The sequence below is a fragment of the Pteropus vampyrus genome, unplaced genomic scaffold (assembly GCF_000151845.1).
Source record: "Pteropus vampyrus isolate Shadow unplaced genomic scaffold, Pvam_2.0 Scaffold207, whole genome shotgun sequence".
Lineage (NCBI taxonomy): Eukaryota > Metazoa > Chordata > Mammalia > Chiroptera > Pteropodidae > Pteropus > Pteropus vampyrus.
This window is the reverse complement of record NW_011888988.1, coordinates 2,019,455-2,036,526: the sequence shown is the minus strand read 5'-3', so window position 1 is coordinate 2,036,526 and position 17,072 is coordinate 2,019,455. Positions and strand designations below refer to the sequence as shown.

At 34.7% G+C, this 17,072-nt stretch overlaps 1 protein-coding gene across 3 annotated transcripts in view; it reads right to left on the bottom strand.

Moving 5' to 3' along the window:
* SYT14 (synaptotagmin 14) overlaps positions 1-17,072 on the bottom strand; it is a 169,962-nt gene that overhangs the window by 124,595 nt on the left and 28,295 nt on the right. For all 3 annotated transcript variants that reach the window (XM_011372455.1, XM_011372456.1, XM_023537969.1), the window contains one exon: positions 55-219. In XM_011372455.1, coding sequence (XP_011370757.1) covers positions 55-166 — 112 coding nt within the window. In that variant the 5' untranslated portion in view covers positions 167-219. The remainder of the gene's footprint in view (positions 1-54; positions 220-17,072) is intronic.

Below are 17,072 nucleotides of genomic sequence, written 5' to 3'. Positions count from 1 at the left end.
AATAGGGTAGTATAGATATAAAGAACAAACAAGAGAAGCAGTGATGATACTTACAAATTTTATCTTGTGAATTCTTCCTTGTACTGTATCCTGAACCAAGATCTGGAAAACCGCCAACATTTTCAAAACAGAACTTCTTATTAATATAGAGAAAAAGGAGCAGCATCAAGATAATAAACACCCCAACAGCTGACAAAAATCCAACTGCCTCTGGAGATACTAGAGAAAAAAAAGTCACAGCTGTAAGCATTTATTCTTCTTTACGCTACAAATAAGAAGGAAACCCCCACAGAAATGTTAGATCACTGCCTTCTTTGAATTACATTTTTAAACTGTCATAGTTCACAAGAGTTTAGTTTATAAAAACAAACTGCAGTTCAATGAGTTGTTCAATAAAGGCATTTATTTAAATCTTCTAAGTTTCCATATAAATTATGTTGAAACAATCTTAAAAGACAGGAGTCTACAAAATAGGCAGTTACGTTTAATTCGTGAATTAGAAAAAATTATTTTCTATGCATGGATATATTAATCAAATTTGTGAGAACGTTTATTATTATTCTTATCTCTAAAAGCTTTAATGCCCCTTATTAAAACAAACTTTGGCTTCTTAACCTGGTGTTCACAGCTCCAGCCTCTCTTTTCACATTATACACCAATTAGATGGCTCTAATCATCGCCTCAGAATCAGCTATATGTATTACCACACACCTTGTTTTTGTTCATCCACTTCCCCTTGCCTAGAATGACCAAGTCTCGTCTCTACTGTATCCCACTCACCCACTCAACCAACCAGTATTGTTAGAGCAGCAGCCATACATCAGGCATTATCATAGACACAGTTCCTGTCTTCCATGAACAGGCTGGTGAAGACAGTCATGAAATGGAGCAATAAAGGCTACACGTAGGGGGAAGAATGGGGGCTGTGAGACCCATGGAAACACTTAATCCAGTGTTGAAAGATCAAGTAAGCATTTCTGAAAGTTATGGCCTGTATGATTATATCTTAAGGATTAGTAAGAATTAGCCAAGTTAACACTATTCCAGGTAGAAGAAACAGCATGTACAAAGGTCCAGAGACAGGAGATCACTTTGTAGTCCAGAAACTCAGTGAAACTCTTTTAATGACGAACTACCACATTCTCAAGATAATCCGATCTCAAGAGAATACATGAAATCATCCAAGGGGATTTTGTAGTGTGAGAACAAAGTCTTCGATTTCTACAATCCTCGGCAATCTCTCTTTCCTTTCAACGTCTGCATTATTTGTCACTACATGTTATTTGGAGTTAATAGAAATGAAATTTTTGGATCCCCGGTGCCTTACATATAATATTAAGTATTAACTGAGAATGAATCGTAGGCTTCAAATACCCTCTACAACCTACGACCTACTCATTCTTCCTCCACTGCTCAAGTAGCAACTAAAATATCATCTCCAATATAATTTCTTTAATCAAAAAGAGCCAGGACAATTAGCATCTAACTCTTTTGTGTAAAACGAAGTCACCAACCAGTCCATGAGTGCTTTAATCTCCTAAATTTTCATTATTTGTGAAAGCCAAGCATCCCAGGCATAGAATTGACATGACATTCTACCTATTGAAAGCTGGGGCGACAGCACTGCGGTAGGGGAAGGCGCAGAGGGTGGTGCTGTGAGGGAGGGGCCGTGAGCGCGAGGGGAGGAGGGGGCGGGAGTGGTGGAACTGCTGTCTGAGTATCAGGATGGCGCAGAGAACAGGTCCTGCTACTAGGACCAAGAAGTTATGCCCAGACATTAGCCCTGCCCGTCCTGTTATCAGGCTGAAGAATAATCAGGAAAGAGAACAGTCTTTTAATAAAAGGATCTAAGTATATGACATAAAAACAGTGGTATGCATCAAGCTGGAAGGATGAGGTAAAAATGAAGACAGAAGAATTATCATCAGGCTTTCTAAAACCTAGGAATGTCAGAAGCAGGACAGAATCTGGTATAAAGAAGCAAAATGCTCCATATATTTTACGAAGAAGCAAAATGCTCCATATACCTATATTCGATATTACTCTGTAAATAGCAAATAAGTATAGGAGCTCCTTCTAGCTCAGGCCCAAAACACACTAAGAAATTTGATGCCTTAAGTGAACAAACAGGATTAGAGAAAAGGCAGCCTAAAAAAAAATCTTCCATTTCTTAGAAAACTCAATGAGAAAACATAGCTCACCTGATTTAAGAAAGCTAGTTATTGCTAATAAAAATAGTAACAAGCACATATAGCAAATATTATGTGCTATTTATTGTTTTAAGCACTTTATGTATGTTAACTCTTAATCTTCACCATTATACTATTATAATCCCCATTATAAATTGTGATATGAAGAAATTAAACAACATGCCAGCTATTAAGAAGAGTCAGGATTCAAACCCTGTCAGGCTCCAGAGTCTGTCCTTTTAACTACTGCTCATACTGCTTCTCCTGTTTTCCTTCTCTCCTTCCCTTTTTGCCTCTTCCTATCCTGTGCCTCAATCCTTATTTTTGTGTTCCTCTCATCTCCCTCCTTCCCACTTTAAAATTTAATCTAGGTAGAAAGATCAACTATAAACAAGTATGATATGGTAAGTATTATCGCAGAGGTATGAATATAAAGTATTACTGGAACACAAAGAAGAAATAATACCTGGGGAAGTTACAAACACTTCAGAAAGGAGGTGACACTTGAGTTGGGCATGAAAGATTAATACAGTAAAGGACAGGTAAAACAGCATGGTGAGAGACACAGAAACAATGTGCATGCAGTCTATGAGCGCTAACAGGCGGCAGTCATGGCTGTCTTATTGACTTGTGCGTTCTCAAAGCACCTGGCACAATGCCACCTAAACGTCTGTAAATGAATGAATGTGTGTTCAGGAAAGATCAAGAATATACCAGAGGAGCTGTAACTGGAGATGAAAGCAAGGTCCAAACTGTCAAAGAACCTTGAGTGCCATCCTAAAGATTTTGCACTTGAACTACTTTCCTTAAAACAATGAGAAAACTGAGATACGACAGGGAATAAACGGTGGCAAAATGAGTTCTTAAATCAAGGAGTAATGGTGATGACAGAGATGTGAATTCTAGTCTTTGTTCAAGGAAAATTTATAATAACCCAATTTATTAGATGTCGAGGACATGAATGACGAGACGTTTAGGATAATTTTAAAGTTTCTAGCTTCAGTGGGTAACACCCTTAACAAAAATGAAAAGAGATAAGAAAGGTATGTGGTTTAGGGAATGGGGGATAAGAGGAAAACAGAGAAAGAAAGGTGGATAATGAGTTTTGTGTCTGACACGTTACATTAGAAACGTTAGCAGAACGTTTCAGTGTAGATGCCTAGTCAAGGGAGAGAAATATGAGTATAGTGTTCTGGTGAAAATCAGGTTAGTTATAAAAGATTTGGGAGTTTTCTCTTCTGCTCATCTTATTCCATGTGAAAGATTTCACTGACTAAATACAAACTGAACTGACAAATGATTGGTGCTAAGCTTTATTAATAGTAAATCTCTTACTTTACAAATTTTTAGATAAATATATACTGTGACTTTGGATGAATTTTTTTTTTTAAAAATCTTTCCCTACTAAGAAAAGGTGAAAATGCCTAATGTAAATAAACTACTCACACAGCTTCCCTTTTATCCATCACTTGACTAAATGCTCATTTCCTACATTCATTGAAAATATTTCATGTATTTAAAAGTTTTAAATGGTGATATGGTTGTAGACAAGAAATAAATAACATTTCTAACAAAGTATCAGAAAGCTTCAGATTTTTATTATCATCCTTATTAAAATAATATTTATTATTTCAAACGACATGATACTAGAAGTTGGCCAATAACAGTTCTAAGTATAAAAATATTTGACAAAAGCCCAGTTGTGTATAAAACTGCAATAAAAAATATACTGCATTAAACTAAAAACATGAATGCTATAACACCATTAAAAAACGGAATAAAATTGTACTGGCTTAGACCTCACTAATATAAAATAGGAATTTACCCCTAAAGTCTTATTTATATTATGAAACTGCTTATAAAGCCATTCTGAATAACTATTTCTGAAATTATGGTTAATCTACCTACACATAAACCTACTTTTTTCAAACATTCTAGATCATCCACTGCAGGCAACTAAATGCTATTTTAAAATGCTTATTACCCTTAAGGAGGACCTTCAAAATCCCTATTTAACAGCACAAAGCTACAACCTCAATACAACCCAGTTTTATAGATATGGGTATTGAAATTCAGAAAGAGTAAGCAGAATTTTCAAGATCTTAAAATTATTATTTAGTGATAGTATCCTGTTTTGAATGCAGACGCACTGATCCCTGAGCCTAAAATGTTAAACATGAAACCCTATTGCTTCCTGTCAGGCACTGTTATAATTTTTTCCATTTTAAACTTTAAAGCTCAAAGAATTTTATGATAGTTGAGTACTGTGTATTATCTTAGTCTTTAGATAAGAAAACTAAGGCCAAGAGAGTAATTGACTTGTCTAAAGCACCAATCTAGGAAATGGTGGAACCTGCATTTGAACCCAGGCATTCTGACTCCAGAGCCCATCGTCTTAAACACCAAGCAATACTGCTTTCTTACATGCCAACCTGCAATATAAAAAATAAGGGAAAGCTATGTGAGCAAAGTAATATAGCTCACTATGTCTATTATGAGAAAATATTTTATGGGTTAGCTTTTATATACATCAAAAGATAGGAACTGATTCTAGCTTTCTTCAGAATAAATATATAAATCATAAAACGAATAATTTTTTCTATTCAAGATACTTTTTGAAATAGTCTAAAGTTCGTTTTAACACTATGCTGAGAAACCAAAATCAATGGTACATCCCTATATGCCATGTTTGAAAAGTTAATAAATAAAAGTTTAAAAAAGTATTCTATAAAACAGTATGTTGATGCTCATTAGCAATGCTTGATTAAATATAGATAAGGTTTCTGTGAGCAATATAATCCTCTATGTGAATTACCTAAAGACAAAATGCAAAGCAAAAAAGAGTACAAGGCATAATCTTTCACCAAAAAATAACAAAAAGTTAGGTTACCTAATATTAATAATTATTTGTTACTTATATTTAACTACCTTTAGTAGCTATCTTTACTATATATTTAGAAATGAATATATATATATTTGCAAAAGGTAAATTTGTAAAAGATACTATTTTTTGTCAAAATTCAAGCTTCAATAATAGTGGTAAATTTCTACAGATAAATTGGTCATAGAAAGAAAATGACAAAATTATAGTCTTACATAGTAAAAGCAAGAGCAGATCCATTCTGACTTGAAAGCGCTGTAAAACTCACCTAAGTTCTACTTGCCATTTTGTTACAAAAGAACACTTTCTATGTAGTTTATGAGACAATACTGTAATATACATAAAAATAAGCATAAGGGAAATATTAAGCCAACATATTTTCAATATTAATTTATACATACAATAATAATACTCTTCTCTAAGTAAAAATGTGTATCAAAACAAAGTATAAATTATAATATAAATTTTACAAAACTATTCTAGTCATATTTTAAATGTGAATTTAAACAAAAAGAACCTATGCTTCTTATAATTCTTTTAACAAACAAGAATAAAGGGAAACAACTTACAATTTGCATTATGTGGCCTGGTCTGTACTACTGACTTGTTCTGCTGGGCATGAAATACTAATCCTCTAAACACATGTCATGGAGACTTTAATAATTTAATAGATACGATTCCATCTCTTGAACAAAATGTGAACTACATAGGAAGTCAACTTTCCTTCTAAAAGAAATGCTTTTTATTTAATATTTTTTCTGATATTCTAATCAGAAAAATTCTACGATTTGATTTGCTGTGGTTTGAATTTAAAATGGAGAATTTATCAGTATTTCTGAGAAACAATGTATAAAGAGAAAAGATTAATTTCATGTTTAAATTTCCTTTTGTAACAGCTACTTACACAAATAAAATTTTCCTTGAAATTTTTACAATATGATATAAATGATGCAAAGCTGGAAAGATGACATATATATCAAAAAAAGGAGTATAATATGTAACTATTAACTTGATCTTATTTTTAAAAATCAGTTAAAAAACATTACTCAGAAGTAATATAATTCACTCTGAGTAACTTATAGGGGCAACAGAGGGGATGGCACAGATGGCAGTGATGTGGGACATTGCCTAGGATCTTAGAAGTAAAACTGCCCTCTGGGAAAGAGTTATCTGATGTTGATAAGAAAATTGCTCCCCAACTTGTTTCAAATGTCAAACCAGATTGAACCAATATTTCTTCTAAGTATCTGTAATAAACTGGTTTCATTCAAATATCGTAACAAAAAATCCTGAATCAATCTTGAAATTTCTTTTGCTATTGAAGTATTTTAGATATTAACTCCTTAGCTGATATACAGTTTGCAAATATTTTCTCCCATTCCAAGTTGCCTTTTCACCATGTTGTTTCCTTTGCTGTACAGAAGCTTTTTAGTTTAATAAAATCCCAGTTTTCTATTTTTGCTTTCATATCCTGTGATTTTGGTGTCATATCCAAAAAAATCATTTTCCAGACCAATGTCAAGCTTTTCTCTTATGTTTTCTTCTAATAGTTTTACAGTTTCATGTATTACATTTAAGTCTCTAATTCATTCCGAGTTGATTTTGTATATGGTGTGTGAGAAGGCCCACAGTTCATTTTCTGTATGTAGATACCCAATTTTTCCAACACCATCACTGAAAAGACTATCCTTCCCCATCATGTTTTTGGCACCCTTCCTGAAGAGTAGTTGACTGTAGGTGCATGGATTTCTTTCTGGGTTCTCTATATTTTCTATTGGTTTACATGTCTTTTTTTAATGCCAGTACCATATTGTTTTGATTACTGTAGCTTTGTAACATAAGTTGAAATCAACTAGTATGATGCTCTTCCACCTTTGTTCAACTAGCTCAAACTTTCTTTGGCTATTTTGGGTCTTTTGTGGTTCCATACAAATTTTATTACTGTTTTTTCTACTTCTATAAAGTCCATTAGGATTTTGATAGGAATTACACTGAATTTGTAGGTCATTTTGGGTAGTATGGACATCTGAACAATATTGTTTTAATCCATGAACGCAGGATCTTTCCAATTATTTGTCTTTAAATTTCTTCACCAGTGATGTTTTCAGTGTACAAATCTTTTCTCTCTCTGGTTAAACTTATTCCTAAATATTTTATTTTTTTAGTTGCTATTGTGAATAGGATCGTTTTCTTAATTTCCTTTTCAATAGTTCATTTTTTCTGTGTAAAAATATGGCTGATTTTTTATTCAAACAATTTTAATTGAGTTAATAGTAAGCAGTAAAAGTGCAATTACACAAAAAGTGCCATATTTTACAAGTTTAAATTATTTTGCATTGTCTTTACTTGTAAAAGACAGGTGGGACTCGCTCCTGAATAGTTTTAGCAGTGGAATAAGGTACATATTGTTCTGGAGTGCTATTCACGTTGAATTTATGGTTTGTCCAAATAAACTTCTGAGTACGTGGTTTTGTTGTTGGAGAATCATGAGTCATGCAGTGAAGCCAACGATTCTATTCATGGGGCACCATGCTTCCATCGACATCCCAGAATGTTTTGCCATTCATTTCACTAGCATATATATAACCCATTGGTGGCGGCCAAAAACCTGCTTGCTGTTTTCATGGTATTTGTTTCTATTTTGTCTTCCCCTACTAATGTAACCACCGTCACATCATTTGCCCTGAATAAAATTTGCAGAGAGCCTCGAAGGCTGCCATGGCCGCGGATTTCCATCTTGTCCGGCAGGCCCAGCCTCCTGGGTGCGCTGCTCAAAATGAATGAATTTTTTTTATGTTGATTTTGTATCCTGAAACTGTACTGAATTCATTCATTAGTTCTAACATTTTTTTTTTCTGGTTGAGTCTTTAGTTTTCTATGTATATAATCATGATCATGGCATCTGCAAAAGAGACAATTTTACTTCTTCCTAATTTGAATGCCTTTTATTTTTCTTTTCTAATTGCTCTGGCTAGGGCTTCCAGTACTATGCTGAAAAGAACTAGTGAGATGGGAATCCTTGTGTTATACCTTATACCAGATCTCAGAAGGAAAGCTTTTAATTTTTCCCCAATGATTACGATGTTAGCTGTGGAATATGTATATGCCTCTATTGCGGTGAGGTACGTTCCTTCTATAACTATTTTGTTGTGAATTTTAACCATGAATGAATATTGACTTTGTTAAATGCTTTTTCTGCATCTATTGAGATGACTGTGTTTTTATTTTTCTTTTCATTTTGTTCATGTATTACACTATATTGATTGATTTATGTTAAACCATCCTTGCAACCCAGAGATACATCCTACTTGATGATGCTATAGGACCCTTTTAAAGTGCTGTTGAGTTCAGTTTGCTAGAATTTTATTGAGGATTTTTTTGCATCTATATTCCGCAGGAATATTGGCCTGTAGTTTCTGAAGTGTCTGTGCCTCATTTGGTATCAGGGGGATGATGGTCTCACAAAATGAGTTTGGAAGTGTTCCCTCTTCTATATTTTGAAAAGAATTTGAGAAAGATTGTTATTAATCTTTCTTTGAATTTCTGGTAGAATTCGCCCATGAACCCATCTGGTCTGGGGTTTTTCTTTGTTGGGAGATTTCTTATTGATTCAAATTCCTTATTTATTATTGATCTGTTCAGGCTTTCTATTTCTTCTTGATTTAGTTCTGGTAGGTTGTATGTTTCTAGGAATTTAACCATTTTTCTAGGTTATACAGTTTGTATATAATTATTCATAATAGTCATAACAGTCTAACGCTCTGTTGTAATGTCACCTCTTCCGTTTCTTGTTTTATTTATTTGAGCCTTCTCTCTTTTCTTATTCTAGTTAAGGATTTGTCAATTTTGTTTATCTTTTCAAAAAAAAAACCAACTTAGTTTTATTGTTTCCATTGTTCTATTGTTTTTCTCTATTCTCAATTTCTGCTCTAGTCTTTATTATTTTCTTCCGTCTGCTAAATTTAGGCTTAGGTTTTCTTCCTTTTCTAGTTCCTTGGCCTGTGAAGTTAGGTTATTTGTGATCTGTATTCCTTTTTTTTATTAAATTTGTTGAGGTGAAGTTGATTAAGAAAACTATATAGGTTTCAAGTGTACAATTCAATAATATGTCATCTGTATATTGCACTGTGTTCACCACCCAAAGTCAAATCTCCTTACATCACCATATATTTGATTCTCTTTACCCTTATCTAACTCCCTACCTCCCCACTTTCTCTCTGGTAACCACTAAACTGTTGTCTGCATCTTTGAGTTTTTGTCTTGTTCATTTGTTGCTTTCAGTTTTATATCTCACATGAGTGAAATCATATGATTCTCAACTTTTTCTAACTTATTTCGCTTAGCGTAATAATCTCAAGATCTATCCATGTTGCTGCAAATGGCAAATTTCATCTTTTTTTATGGCTAATACGTCATTGTATATATGTGCCATATCCATATTCCTTTTTAATGCTGGCATCTGTCACTTATAAACATCTTAGTACTGCTTTTGCTGCATCCCATTAAGTTTCAGTATGTTTGGTTTTTGTTTTCTTTTGTTTCAAGACACTTTTAAAATCTTCTTTTAAGATTCTATTTGACCCAAGGTAGCTCAAAAGTGTGTTGTTTAGTCCATGCATTTGTAAATTTACCCATTTCCTTGCTTTTACTGATTTATGATTTCATTCCATTGTGGTCAGAAAAGATACTTGGTATTTTGATTTTCTTAAATTTAAGACTTGTTTTGTGACTTAACATGATCTATCCTGAAGAATGTTCTGTATCTGCTTGAGAAGAATGTGAATAATTCTGCTGTTAGATGTAATTTCTGTACATGTCTGTTAGGTCCATTTGATTCACAGCACACTGTTCAAGTGAGTTATTCATTGTTTTTCTACCCATTACTGTAAGTTGGGTATTCAAGTCCCTTACTATTATTGTATTGCTGTCAATTTGTGAATTCAAATCTGTCAATATTTACTTTATGTGCTCTGATGTTCAGTGCATATACATTCATAATGATTTTTTTCTGTTGAATTGGCCCTTTTATCATTATGTAATGAAATTTGTGTCAAGTCAGTTTTTGACTTAAAGTCTGTTTTGTCTGATATGAATGCAATCTCTTTCTTTTTGGTTACCATTTGCATACAACATATTTTTTGTCTCTTCATCTTCAGCCTGTGTGTGTCTTTAAATTTAAAGTATCTTGTTGACAGTATACTGCTTGATCTTGTTTTTTTTAATTCCACTTGACCATTCTGTATCTTTTGATTGGTGAATTTAATCCATTAGAGTTAAGAGTAACTGTTGACAGGTGAAGACTTACTGTGGCCATTTTGTTAACTGTTTTCTGTCTGTCATACAGATGTTTTGTTCCTCTCTTTCTCTCTTGCTGATTTCCTTTGTTATCTGACAGTTTTTCCTAGTAATTTGCTTTGATTTTTTTCTCTTTATCTTTTGTATATCTATTATAGGTTCTATATTTTTGGTTAGCTTGAGGTTTGCATAAAATATCTCGTGGTTATAATAATTTGCTTTATGTTGATAACAATTTGCATAGAAAAACTCTACGCTTTTATTCCTGCCCTGCATTTGTGTTCTGGTAGTCAGAGTTTGCTTCTTATATTGTGCATCCATTAACAAAATTTTTATTTATGCTTTCATTTACTGTCACGTTGATGTTTAGCAAGTTTTTGCCTCAATTTGAAGAACCCCCTTAAGTATTTCTTGAATAGCAGACCTAATGGTGACAAACTCCCTTCAGTTTTTGTTTGTCTGGGAAGGACTTGATCTTGCCTTCCTATTTAAAGAATAATTTTTCCAGGTATAGTATTCTTGGTTGGTAGGTTTCATCTTTTAGCTCTTTGAATATATTACCTCGCTATCTGCTGACCTGCAAGGTTTCTGCTAAGAAACCTTCTGATAGTCCTATGGCGGGTCTCTTGTATGTGGCAAGTTGCTTTTCTCTTGATGCTTTCAAAATTCTTTGTCCTTGACTTTTGACAATTTGATTATAATGTATCTCAATACGGTCTTCTTTGCGTTGATCCTGTTTGGGAACATCTGAGCTTCATAAATCTGGATGTCCATTTCTCTCTTCAGATTTAGGAAGGTTTTAGTCATTATTTAAGTAAACTTTCTGTCCCCTCCCCTAATCACCTTCTCCATATGGAACACCAATAATGCATATATTGGTTCCCTCGATGGTATCCCATAAATTTTATAGGCTTTCTTCACTATTTTGTTTTTTTTGTGGTTATTCTCTCTTCTAATTAGATGATTTTAAGTGCTGCTGGGTCCTTCTACTACACTTTTCACCAGTGTGGGGAGCTGTAGCCAAGAGTATCTCTCTTGACATCAGGGCATGTACATGAGTTCAGTGGTGGTACCAGTGTCCTGGAGATGGGTGTGCCGGGCACATGCACAGCAGCACCAGTCCCTGGGGCGCAGGCACAAGCAGATCAGCTGCAGCACCACTGCATGGGTGCAAATGGAATGGTTGTAGAGCCAGGACCTGGGGCTTGAACACAGTGGTACCAGGATCAGGAGTTGGGTAAAGAGGGTGATAACAGCTCCAGCCTGGGAACAGGAAGGACCAAAGAGGTGGCTCCGGACCCCATGTGGGGGGTGCTGCAGTGGCTCTATTCTTGGGGTTAAGGAAGGGGAGATACAGTGGAGGCTACTCCAGAGAAGCTCAGTGGGGTGGAATCTGGGCAGCTCTGTCAAGTGAAATCAGTGTTGATAAAGACTGTGAAGGTCTCATTGGCAAAAGCTGAAGGTGTCCATGGCAGGCGTGAGACTACTAAGTTCCTTGATGATAGTGGTGAAAGCTGCTGCAGCCTGTCTGCTGTTCTTTTCTCTTCTAAAAGGAGGTCATAGCCAAGGGAATCTCCCTTGGTGTCAAGCTCTGTGACTAGAGGATGAGGTGATGTAAGGAAAATTCTCCCTATGCTTTCCTATGTGGCTGTACTCTGTTTTTATGCTCCACTGGATTGCTGCAACTTCTTCACAGTATTCCAGACCTGCCCTTAGAGGTGTTTTCATCGGCAGTTCTTTGTTTTTGTGGGGGGACAAGTGTTGGGACTGTCTAGCCTGTCATCTCACCGATGTCACTCTCTATTTTTTTTCTGTCAAATTAAAATACCCTTTGCTCACCTGAAAACATCTTTTTTTTTTTTTTTTTTTGGCCCTAAACTTGATCCATTCTGAGAAGACACAGCTTTTGCTGAAAACACTACACAGAGTTCAAGGTATGTTGTTTTACTGTGTCTGAATACATATGTGTGCAATCAAAAGTCCATCTCCCTTAAAGGCATATGTTTTCTTATTACCACTAAACAAGTCCAGCACATGACATACATATTGTGCTCCTACTGCCATAGAACAATTTGAGTGTTAAGATTTATTTACTTGAATTTCCAATGTATACTGAATAAAGAATGCAGAGCTCCATTTGGAAAGTGATGTCTTTCTATCATTTTTGTTGCTATCTAAATATCAAGATACAATTAAAGCAAAAATACTTGAAATTAAAAAAAAAATTACACTAAAAGCTTTGTAGAAGAGCTCTAAAAAATTCCCTCTAATTTTAACTGAAGATAGAGTTACTGAACAATCACTGAACAAGCATGGCAGTGCTGGAACAGAAGCAAGTAGAAAGGGGTTTGAGTCTTAGTCCTTAGAGGTTGTAAATACAAATTTTAAATCATTAAAGAAGGGAGTAATTTCAACTTAAAATGTTTTATAAAATAAGGAATGGTGCTTCAAGTTAACGAAATCACATTTAACAAAATCAGCATTAATCACATAACTGAAGAAAGAATCTGCAATCGAAAAGAGAAAAGCAATGGAATGATAAAACTGAGAGAAATGAAATTTGGTGGTGTATCATGACACGTATTTCAGTAGTGTTTATTTCAGTCGGCGATTTATGGGAACATTATATAATTTAACTAATAAGAAAGTTTTTCTATTTAAACTGGTAAAAATAAAACAAAATTTTAAAATTGCTGAAATTTATAAAATAAAATATATGCAGCTCAACTGTATATATTGTGTAACCTAAAACCAGTTCTTATTTTCATGTCCTTAATACAGTGACTTACAATTAGAGCATGTTTATTAAATTTACTTTTGTTAACTAGTCATTTGACCAGAAAAAATATTTTTAAATGGGAAAAAAAATTACAAAACTTTAAGAAACTCTGATCCTTTTAGCAGGTGCCTTTGTATACCCATAAAGTAAGGGTCCCCAACCACGGGCCAGGGATTGGTACCAGTTAAGAACTGGGCCACATAGCAGGGGGTGAGCGGCGGGCCAGCAAGCAAAGCTTCATCTGTATCTGTAGCCTCTCCCCAGCGCTAGCATCACTGCCTCAGCTCCACCTCAGATCGTCAGGCATTAGATTCGCATAGGAGCACCACATAAGTCTCTGGTGCCAAAAAGGTTGGTGACCGCTGGCCTAGAGGGTAGATGTTCTCCTTTCTGTCAGTGAAAAAGTCTGAGAAGTACTAACTTTACATTAATTTACTCAATAAATACTAAGCAATGGGAGTCAAGTCTGAACAAGACAAATTGGTTCCTGAACTTGGAGACTTAGTAAAATACTACAGGGACACTTAACCTTGATGTGGGAGGTAAGAGAAGACCTCCTGGAGAAAGTGACTCCTAAACCGAAATATGAAGAGCCTAGAATAAGAAAGAGGAAGGGACAAAGCAAAAAGAAAGAAGAGTATTTATAGTAAAAAGGCCCAGAGGCAAGAGATAATGACACACTAAGGGAATAGAATAAAAGATGCCAAGTGGAAAGAAACAAAGCTGGATAATAAACCAAGGTAAAATCATGAAGGTCCTTATAAAAATTGTTAAGAGGTTTGAACTTTATCCTGAAGGCAATGGAGACTCAATAAAGTACTTCAAGCATGGAACTGAAAAGATTACTCAGCTGTAGAAATAAGGATGGGAATGGAGGAGAACTAGTATGACAGTCTATAACGTAACCAGTAATCCCAGCAAGAAATGATGACAGCCTGACAAACTAGGTGCCTCAACTGAACAGGCTGAAAGAAAGAGGCTCTTCTTGGAGCTGATCTTTTAAGCTATCTCACATACACAAACTAGTAAAGGTATAAACACATATAACAACCTATATTAATTTTTTAAATGCTTCTTCTGTACCTGCTTCATTAATGCTTCTATTTCCAATGATAGAGAGAAAATTTATAATCCATGGCATTGTATCACAAGCATCTAACAAAACACAAATTATTTACTGATTTCATGAACATATTAAAAAGGTAGTTCATTCACATGATTTACCAAATAATCTTTCTTTTATAAAGATCATATTGATATTCAAGAAAATGAAATATAGATTGTGGACTAAATGTCAAATGCTATTATTTTTTAAAAACAACCATGGAAGTTATGGGAGAAAATATTAGTACAAGTTACCAAAATACCAACTTTCACTATCTAGAAAAATGTGACACCAAGAAGCACTCTTTTTGTTTCAGTAAAATAAATCCAGATAACTATTTTTTTCTGTGAAAGAGTGATTAGTTATACAGATAAGGAAAATATATACGAGGTCCAGCTTTCTTAAATAAATCTTATAATTTTCTCTAAAATGAAACTTCAGTTTAATCAACAAACTTACAGATAGGACCTAAATTCTAGATTAAGATTTGAAAACCCAAGTAACCGTGAGGCTTCGTGGCAGGCCACACCACCTAGGATACCTCTCAGGCATGCACCGGTATTAGAGCCAGTTTTGTTTTTGTCTGCCTTGTACCGACCTTGCTGGTTTATCACATTTGCCCTTATTGGTGAATAGACCAAATGCCATAGAGGCCATTAAAGTCACTCCCTCCCTAACTGAATAATCTCTTTTTCTGGCCCAGCAACTTGAAGTCAGGGAATAGCAAACAGGTGTATATGTGACTGAGTGCTGAAACACACACACACACACACACACACACACACACACACACACACACACACACACACACACAGAATCAATATACAAAAAGGATATGTCAATGAAACTATGCTTATAAAAGAAAAAAGTATTAAAAAACTAATATTTGTAAAAATCTGGCGGAATTTAATAAATTTTAGAGGGAAACTAATTTGGATGTCATAGAACAAAAATAGGGTATAGATACAGTATTATTCCCTTTATAGAAACTTTAGACTATTAAACATCACTTTTTGTTATGCAATTTGGAATAAGTACTGCTAGGAATCCGATTTTTTCTAAATAAAGTTCTAGGTCTTTACTAGTGCAAAAAACACATAAAGGCCAGATGAGGTCTATGACGACTCAGACCATTAAGTTAAAGAGAAAGATGTCACTTCTTCCTGTGTCGTATTCGTTCCTCTTTTATTATCTCTCCCCTTCAATATTCTTTAAATTCAGGTGAGTGACAGCCAAACCTCTTTAAATCACTTGAAAATTATTTCCCATGTTTTTGCTCCTCTCGACATCTTAAGACATATATATTCATCCACTTAGCCTTTAACTTCAAAGCACTGAAACATTCCTAAAGGAGAATATTTCTGAGAACTAGATTTCAATTAACTTTGATACTTGCTGGAATACTATTTTGAGTAAGTCACTATCTGTTGTTTAAATGATGACTGAAGTCAATTATTAATGAAGTTTGCTACATAGTCCCCTCAGATCTTTTAGAGTGAAAAGTTTGAAAGATGAAAGGGACAGGGCGTACGGTCATGCGCCACTTAACTACAGGGATTCATTCTGAGAAATGTGTCATTAGGCAATTTTGTCGTCGTGTGAGCATCACAGAGTGCACTTAGACAAACCTAGGCTACAAGCCTGTATGGCATTTTACTATACGAAACAACACAAAATTAAATCAAGCAAAGAGAAAGTGGTGCACTCAAGAGACATAGTAAACAGAAGATGTATAAGACTGTTATTGGTGTAACATGGCATGATGTTTTACAGTAAACTTTTAAGTGGAAAGAGTACAATTTTACGTAACAATAAAAAATATAGTACAGTAAATATATAAACAAGTGACAGCCAGTTGTTATCATTATCAGGTATTATGTACCATACGTAATTGTGTGTGCTATACTATTAAATGATTAGTGGGGCTGTAGGTTTGTTTACACCAGCATCACCACAGACACGTGAGTAATGCCTTGCACTGTGACATTATGACAGCTATGACAGAATTTTTTCAGCTCTGTTATAATCTTATGGGACCACATATATGCAATGCACAGTGACATGTCTTATAATACTATATAATCCCTTTGTATGTTTTATATGCAAATGTCCTTTACAGTTAAAAGGGAATTGGAGTCCCTAAAAATACTGTTAAAAACTAGAAATATCTTTTACTAATTGTCCAAGATAAATCAGTGATTATGCCCTATAAATCAGGAATGAAAATTTCTAAGACAGAGTTGCTAACTTATAAGCGTCCAATACGTCTCAAGCTCTCCTTTGTGAAGCAGGAACTCTAGGTTTTGAAACTCCAGTGTTCTCCACATACTTGACTGAACTGCCCTCCTCTGCCTCCCTTCTCTCTTCATTTGACCTTGCCAATTCAAATCTCTTACCTTTCAGGACCCTGCTCAGATGTGGGCTCCTCCAGAAAGCTTTCTTGGACTTTATGGATAGTTAAGAGGCCCTAATTATATGCCTTCATGGTGTCCTCAACATGTTCTTTCATAGAACTTATCACAATGGATCAAAATTGCCAGTGTACTTGTCTGCTTCCTCCAAAAGAGCTCCATGAAAGCAGAGACTGTCACTGATTCCTTTCCCAAAGCCTAGCAGAGGACCTAAGATATGGTGGTACTAAGTAAGAATTTGTTTTGGAATGAGGAATAACTTGTTTCATAAAAAATCATAATCTATGCTCAAAAAATTCACATTAGAAATTTTACTTACAAATCCTAACACTGCTAAGAAGTGTAACGTTAATAGTTTAAGTGGAGCAAGTTAGGGAGCGCTGCCAGCAAGTGACTGGCCTGTAAGCGGCTT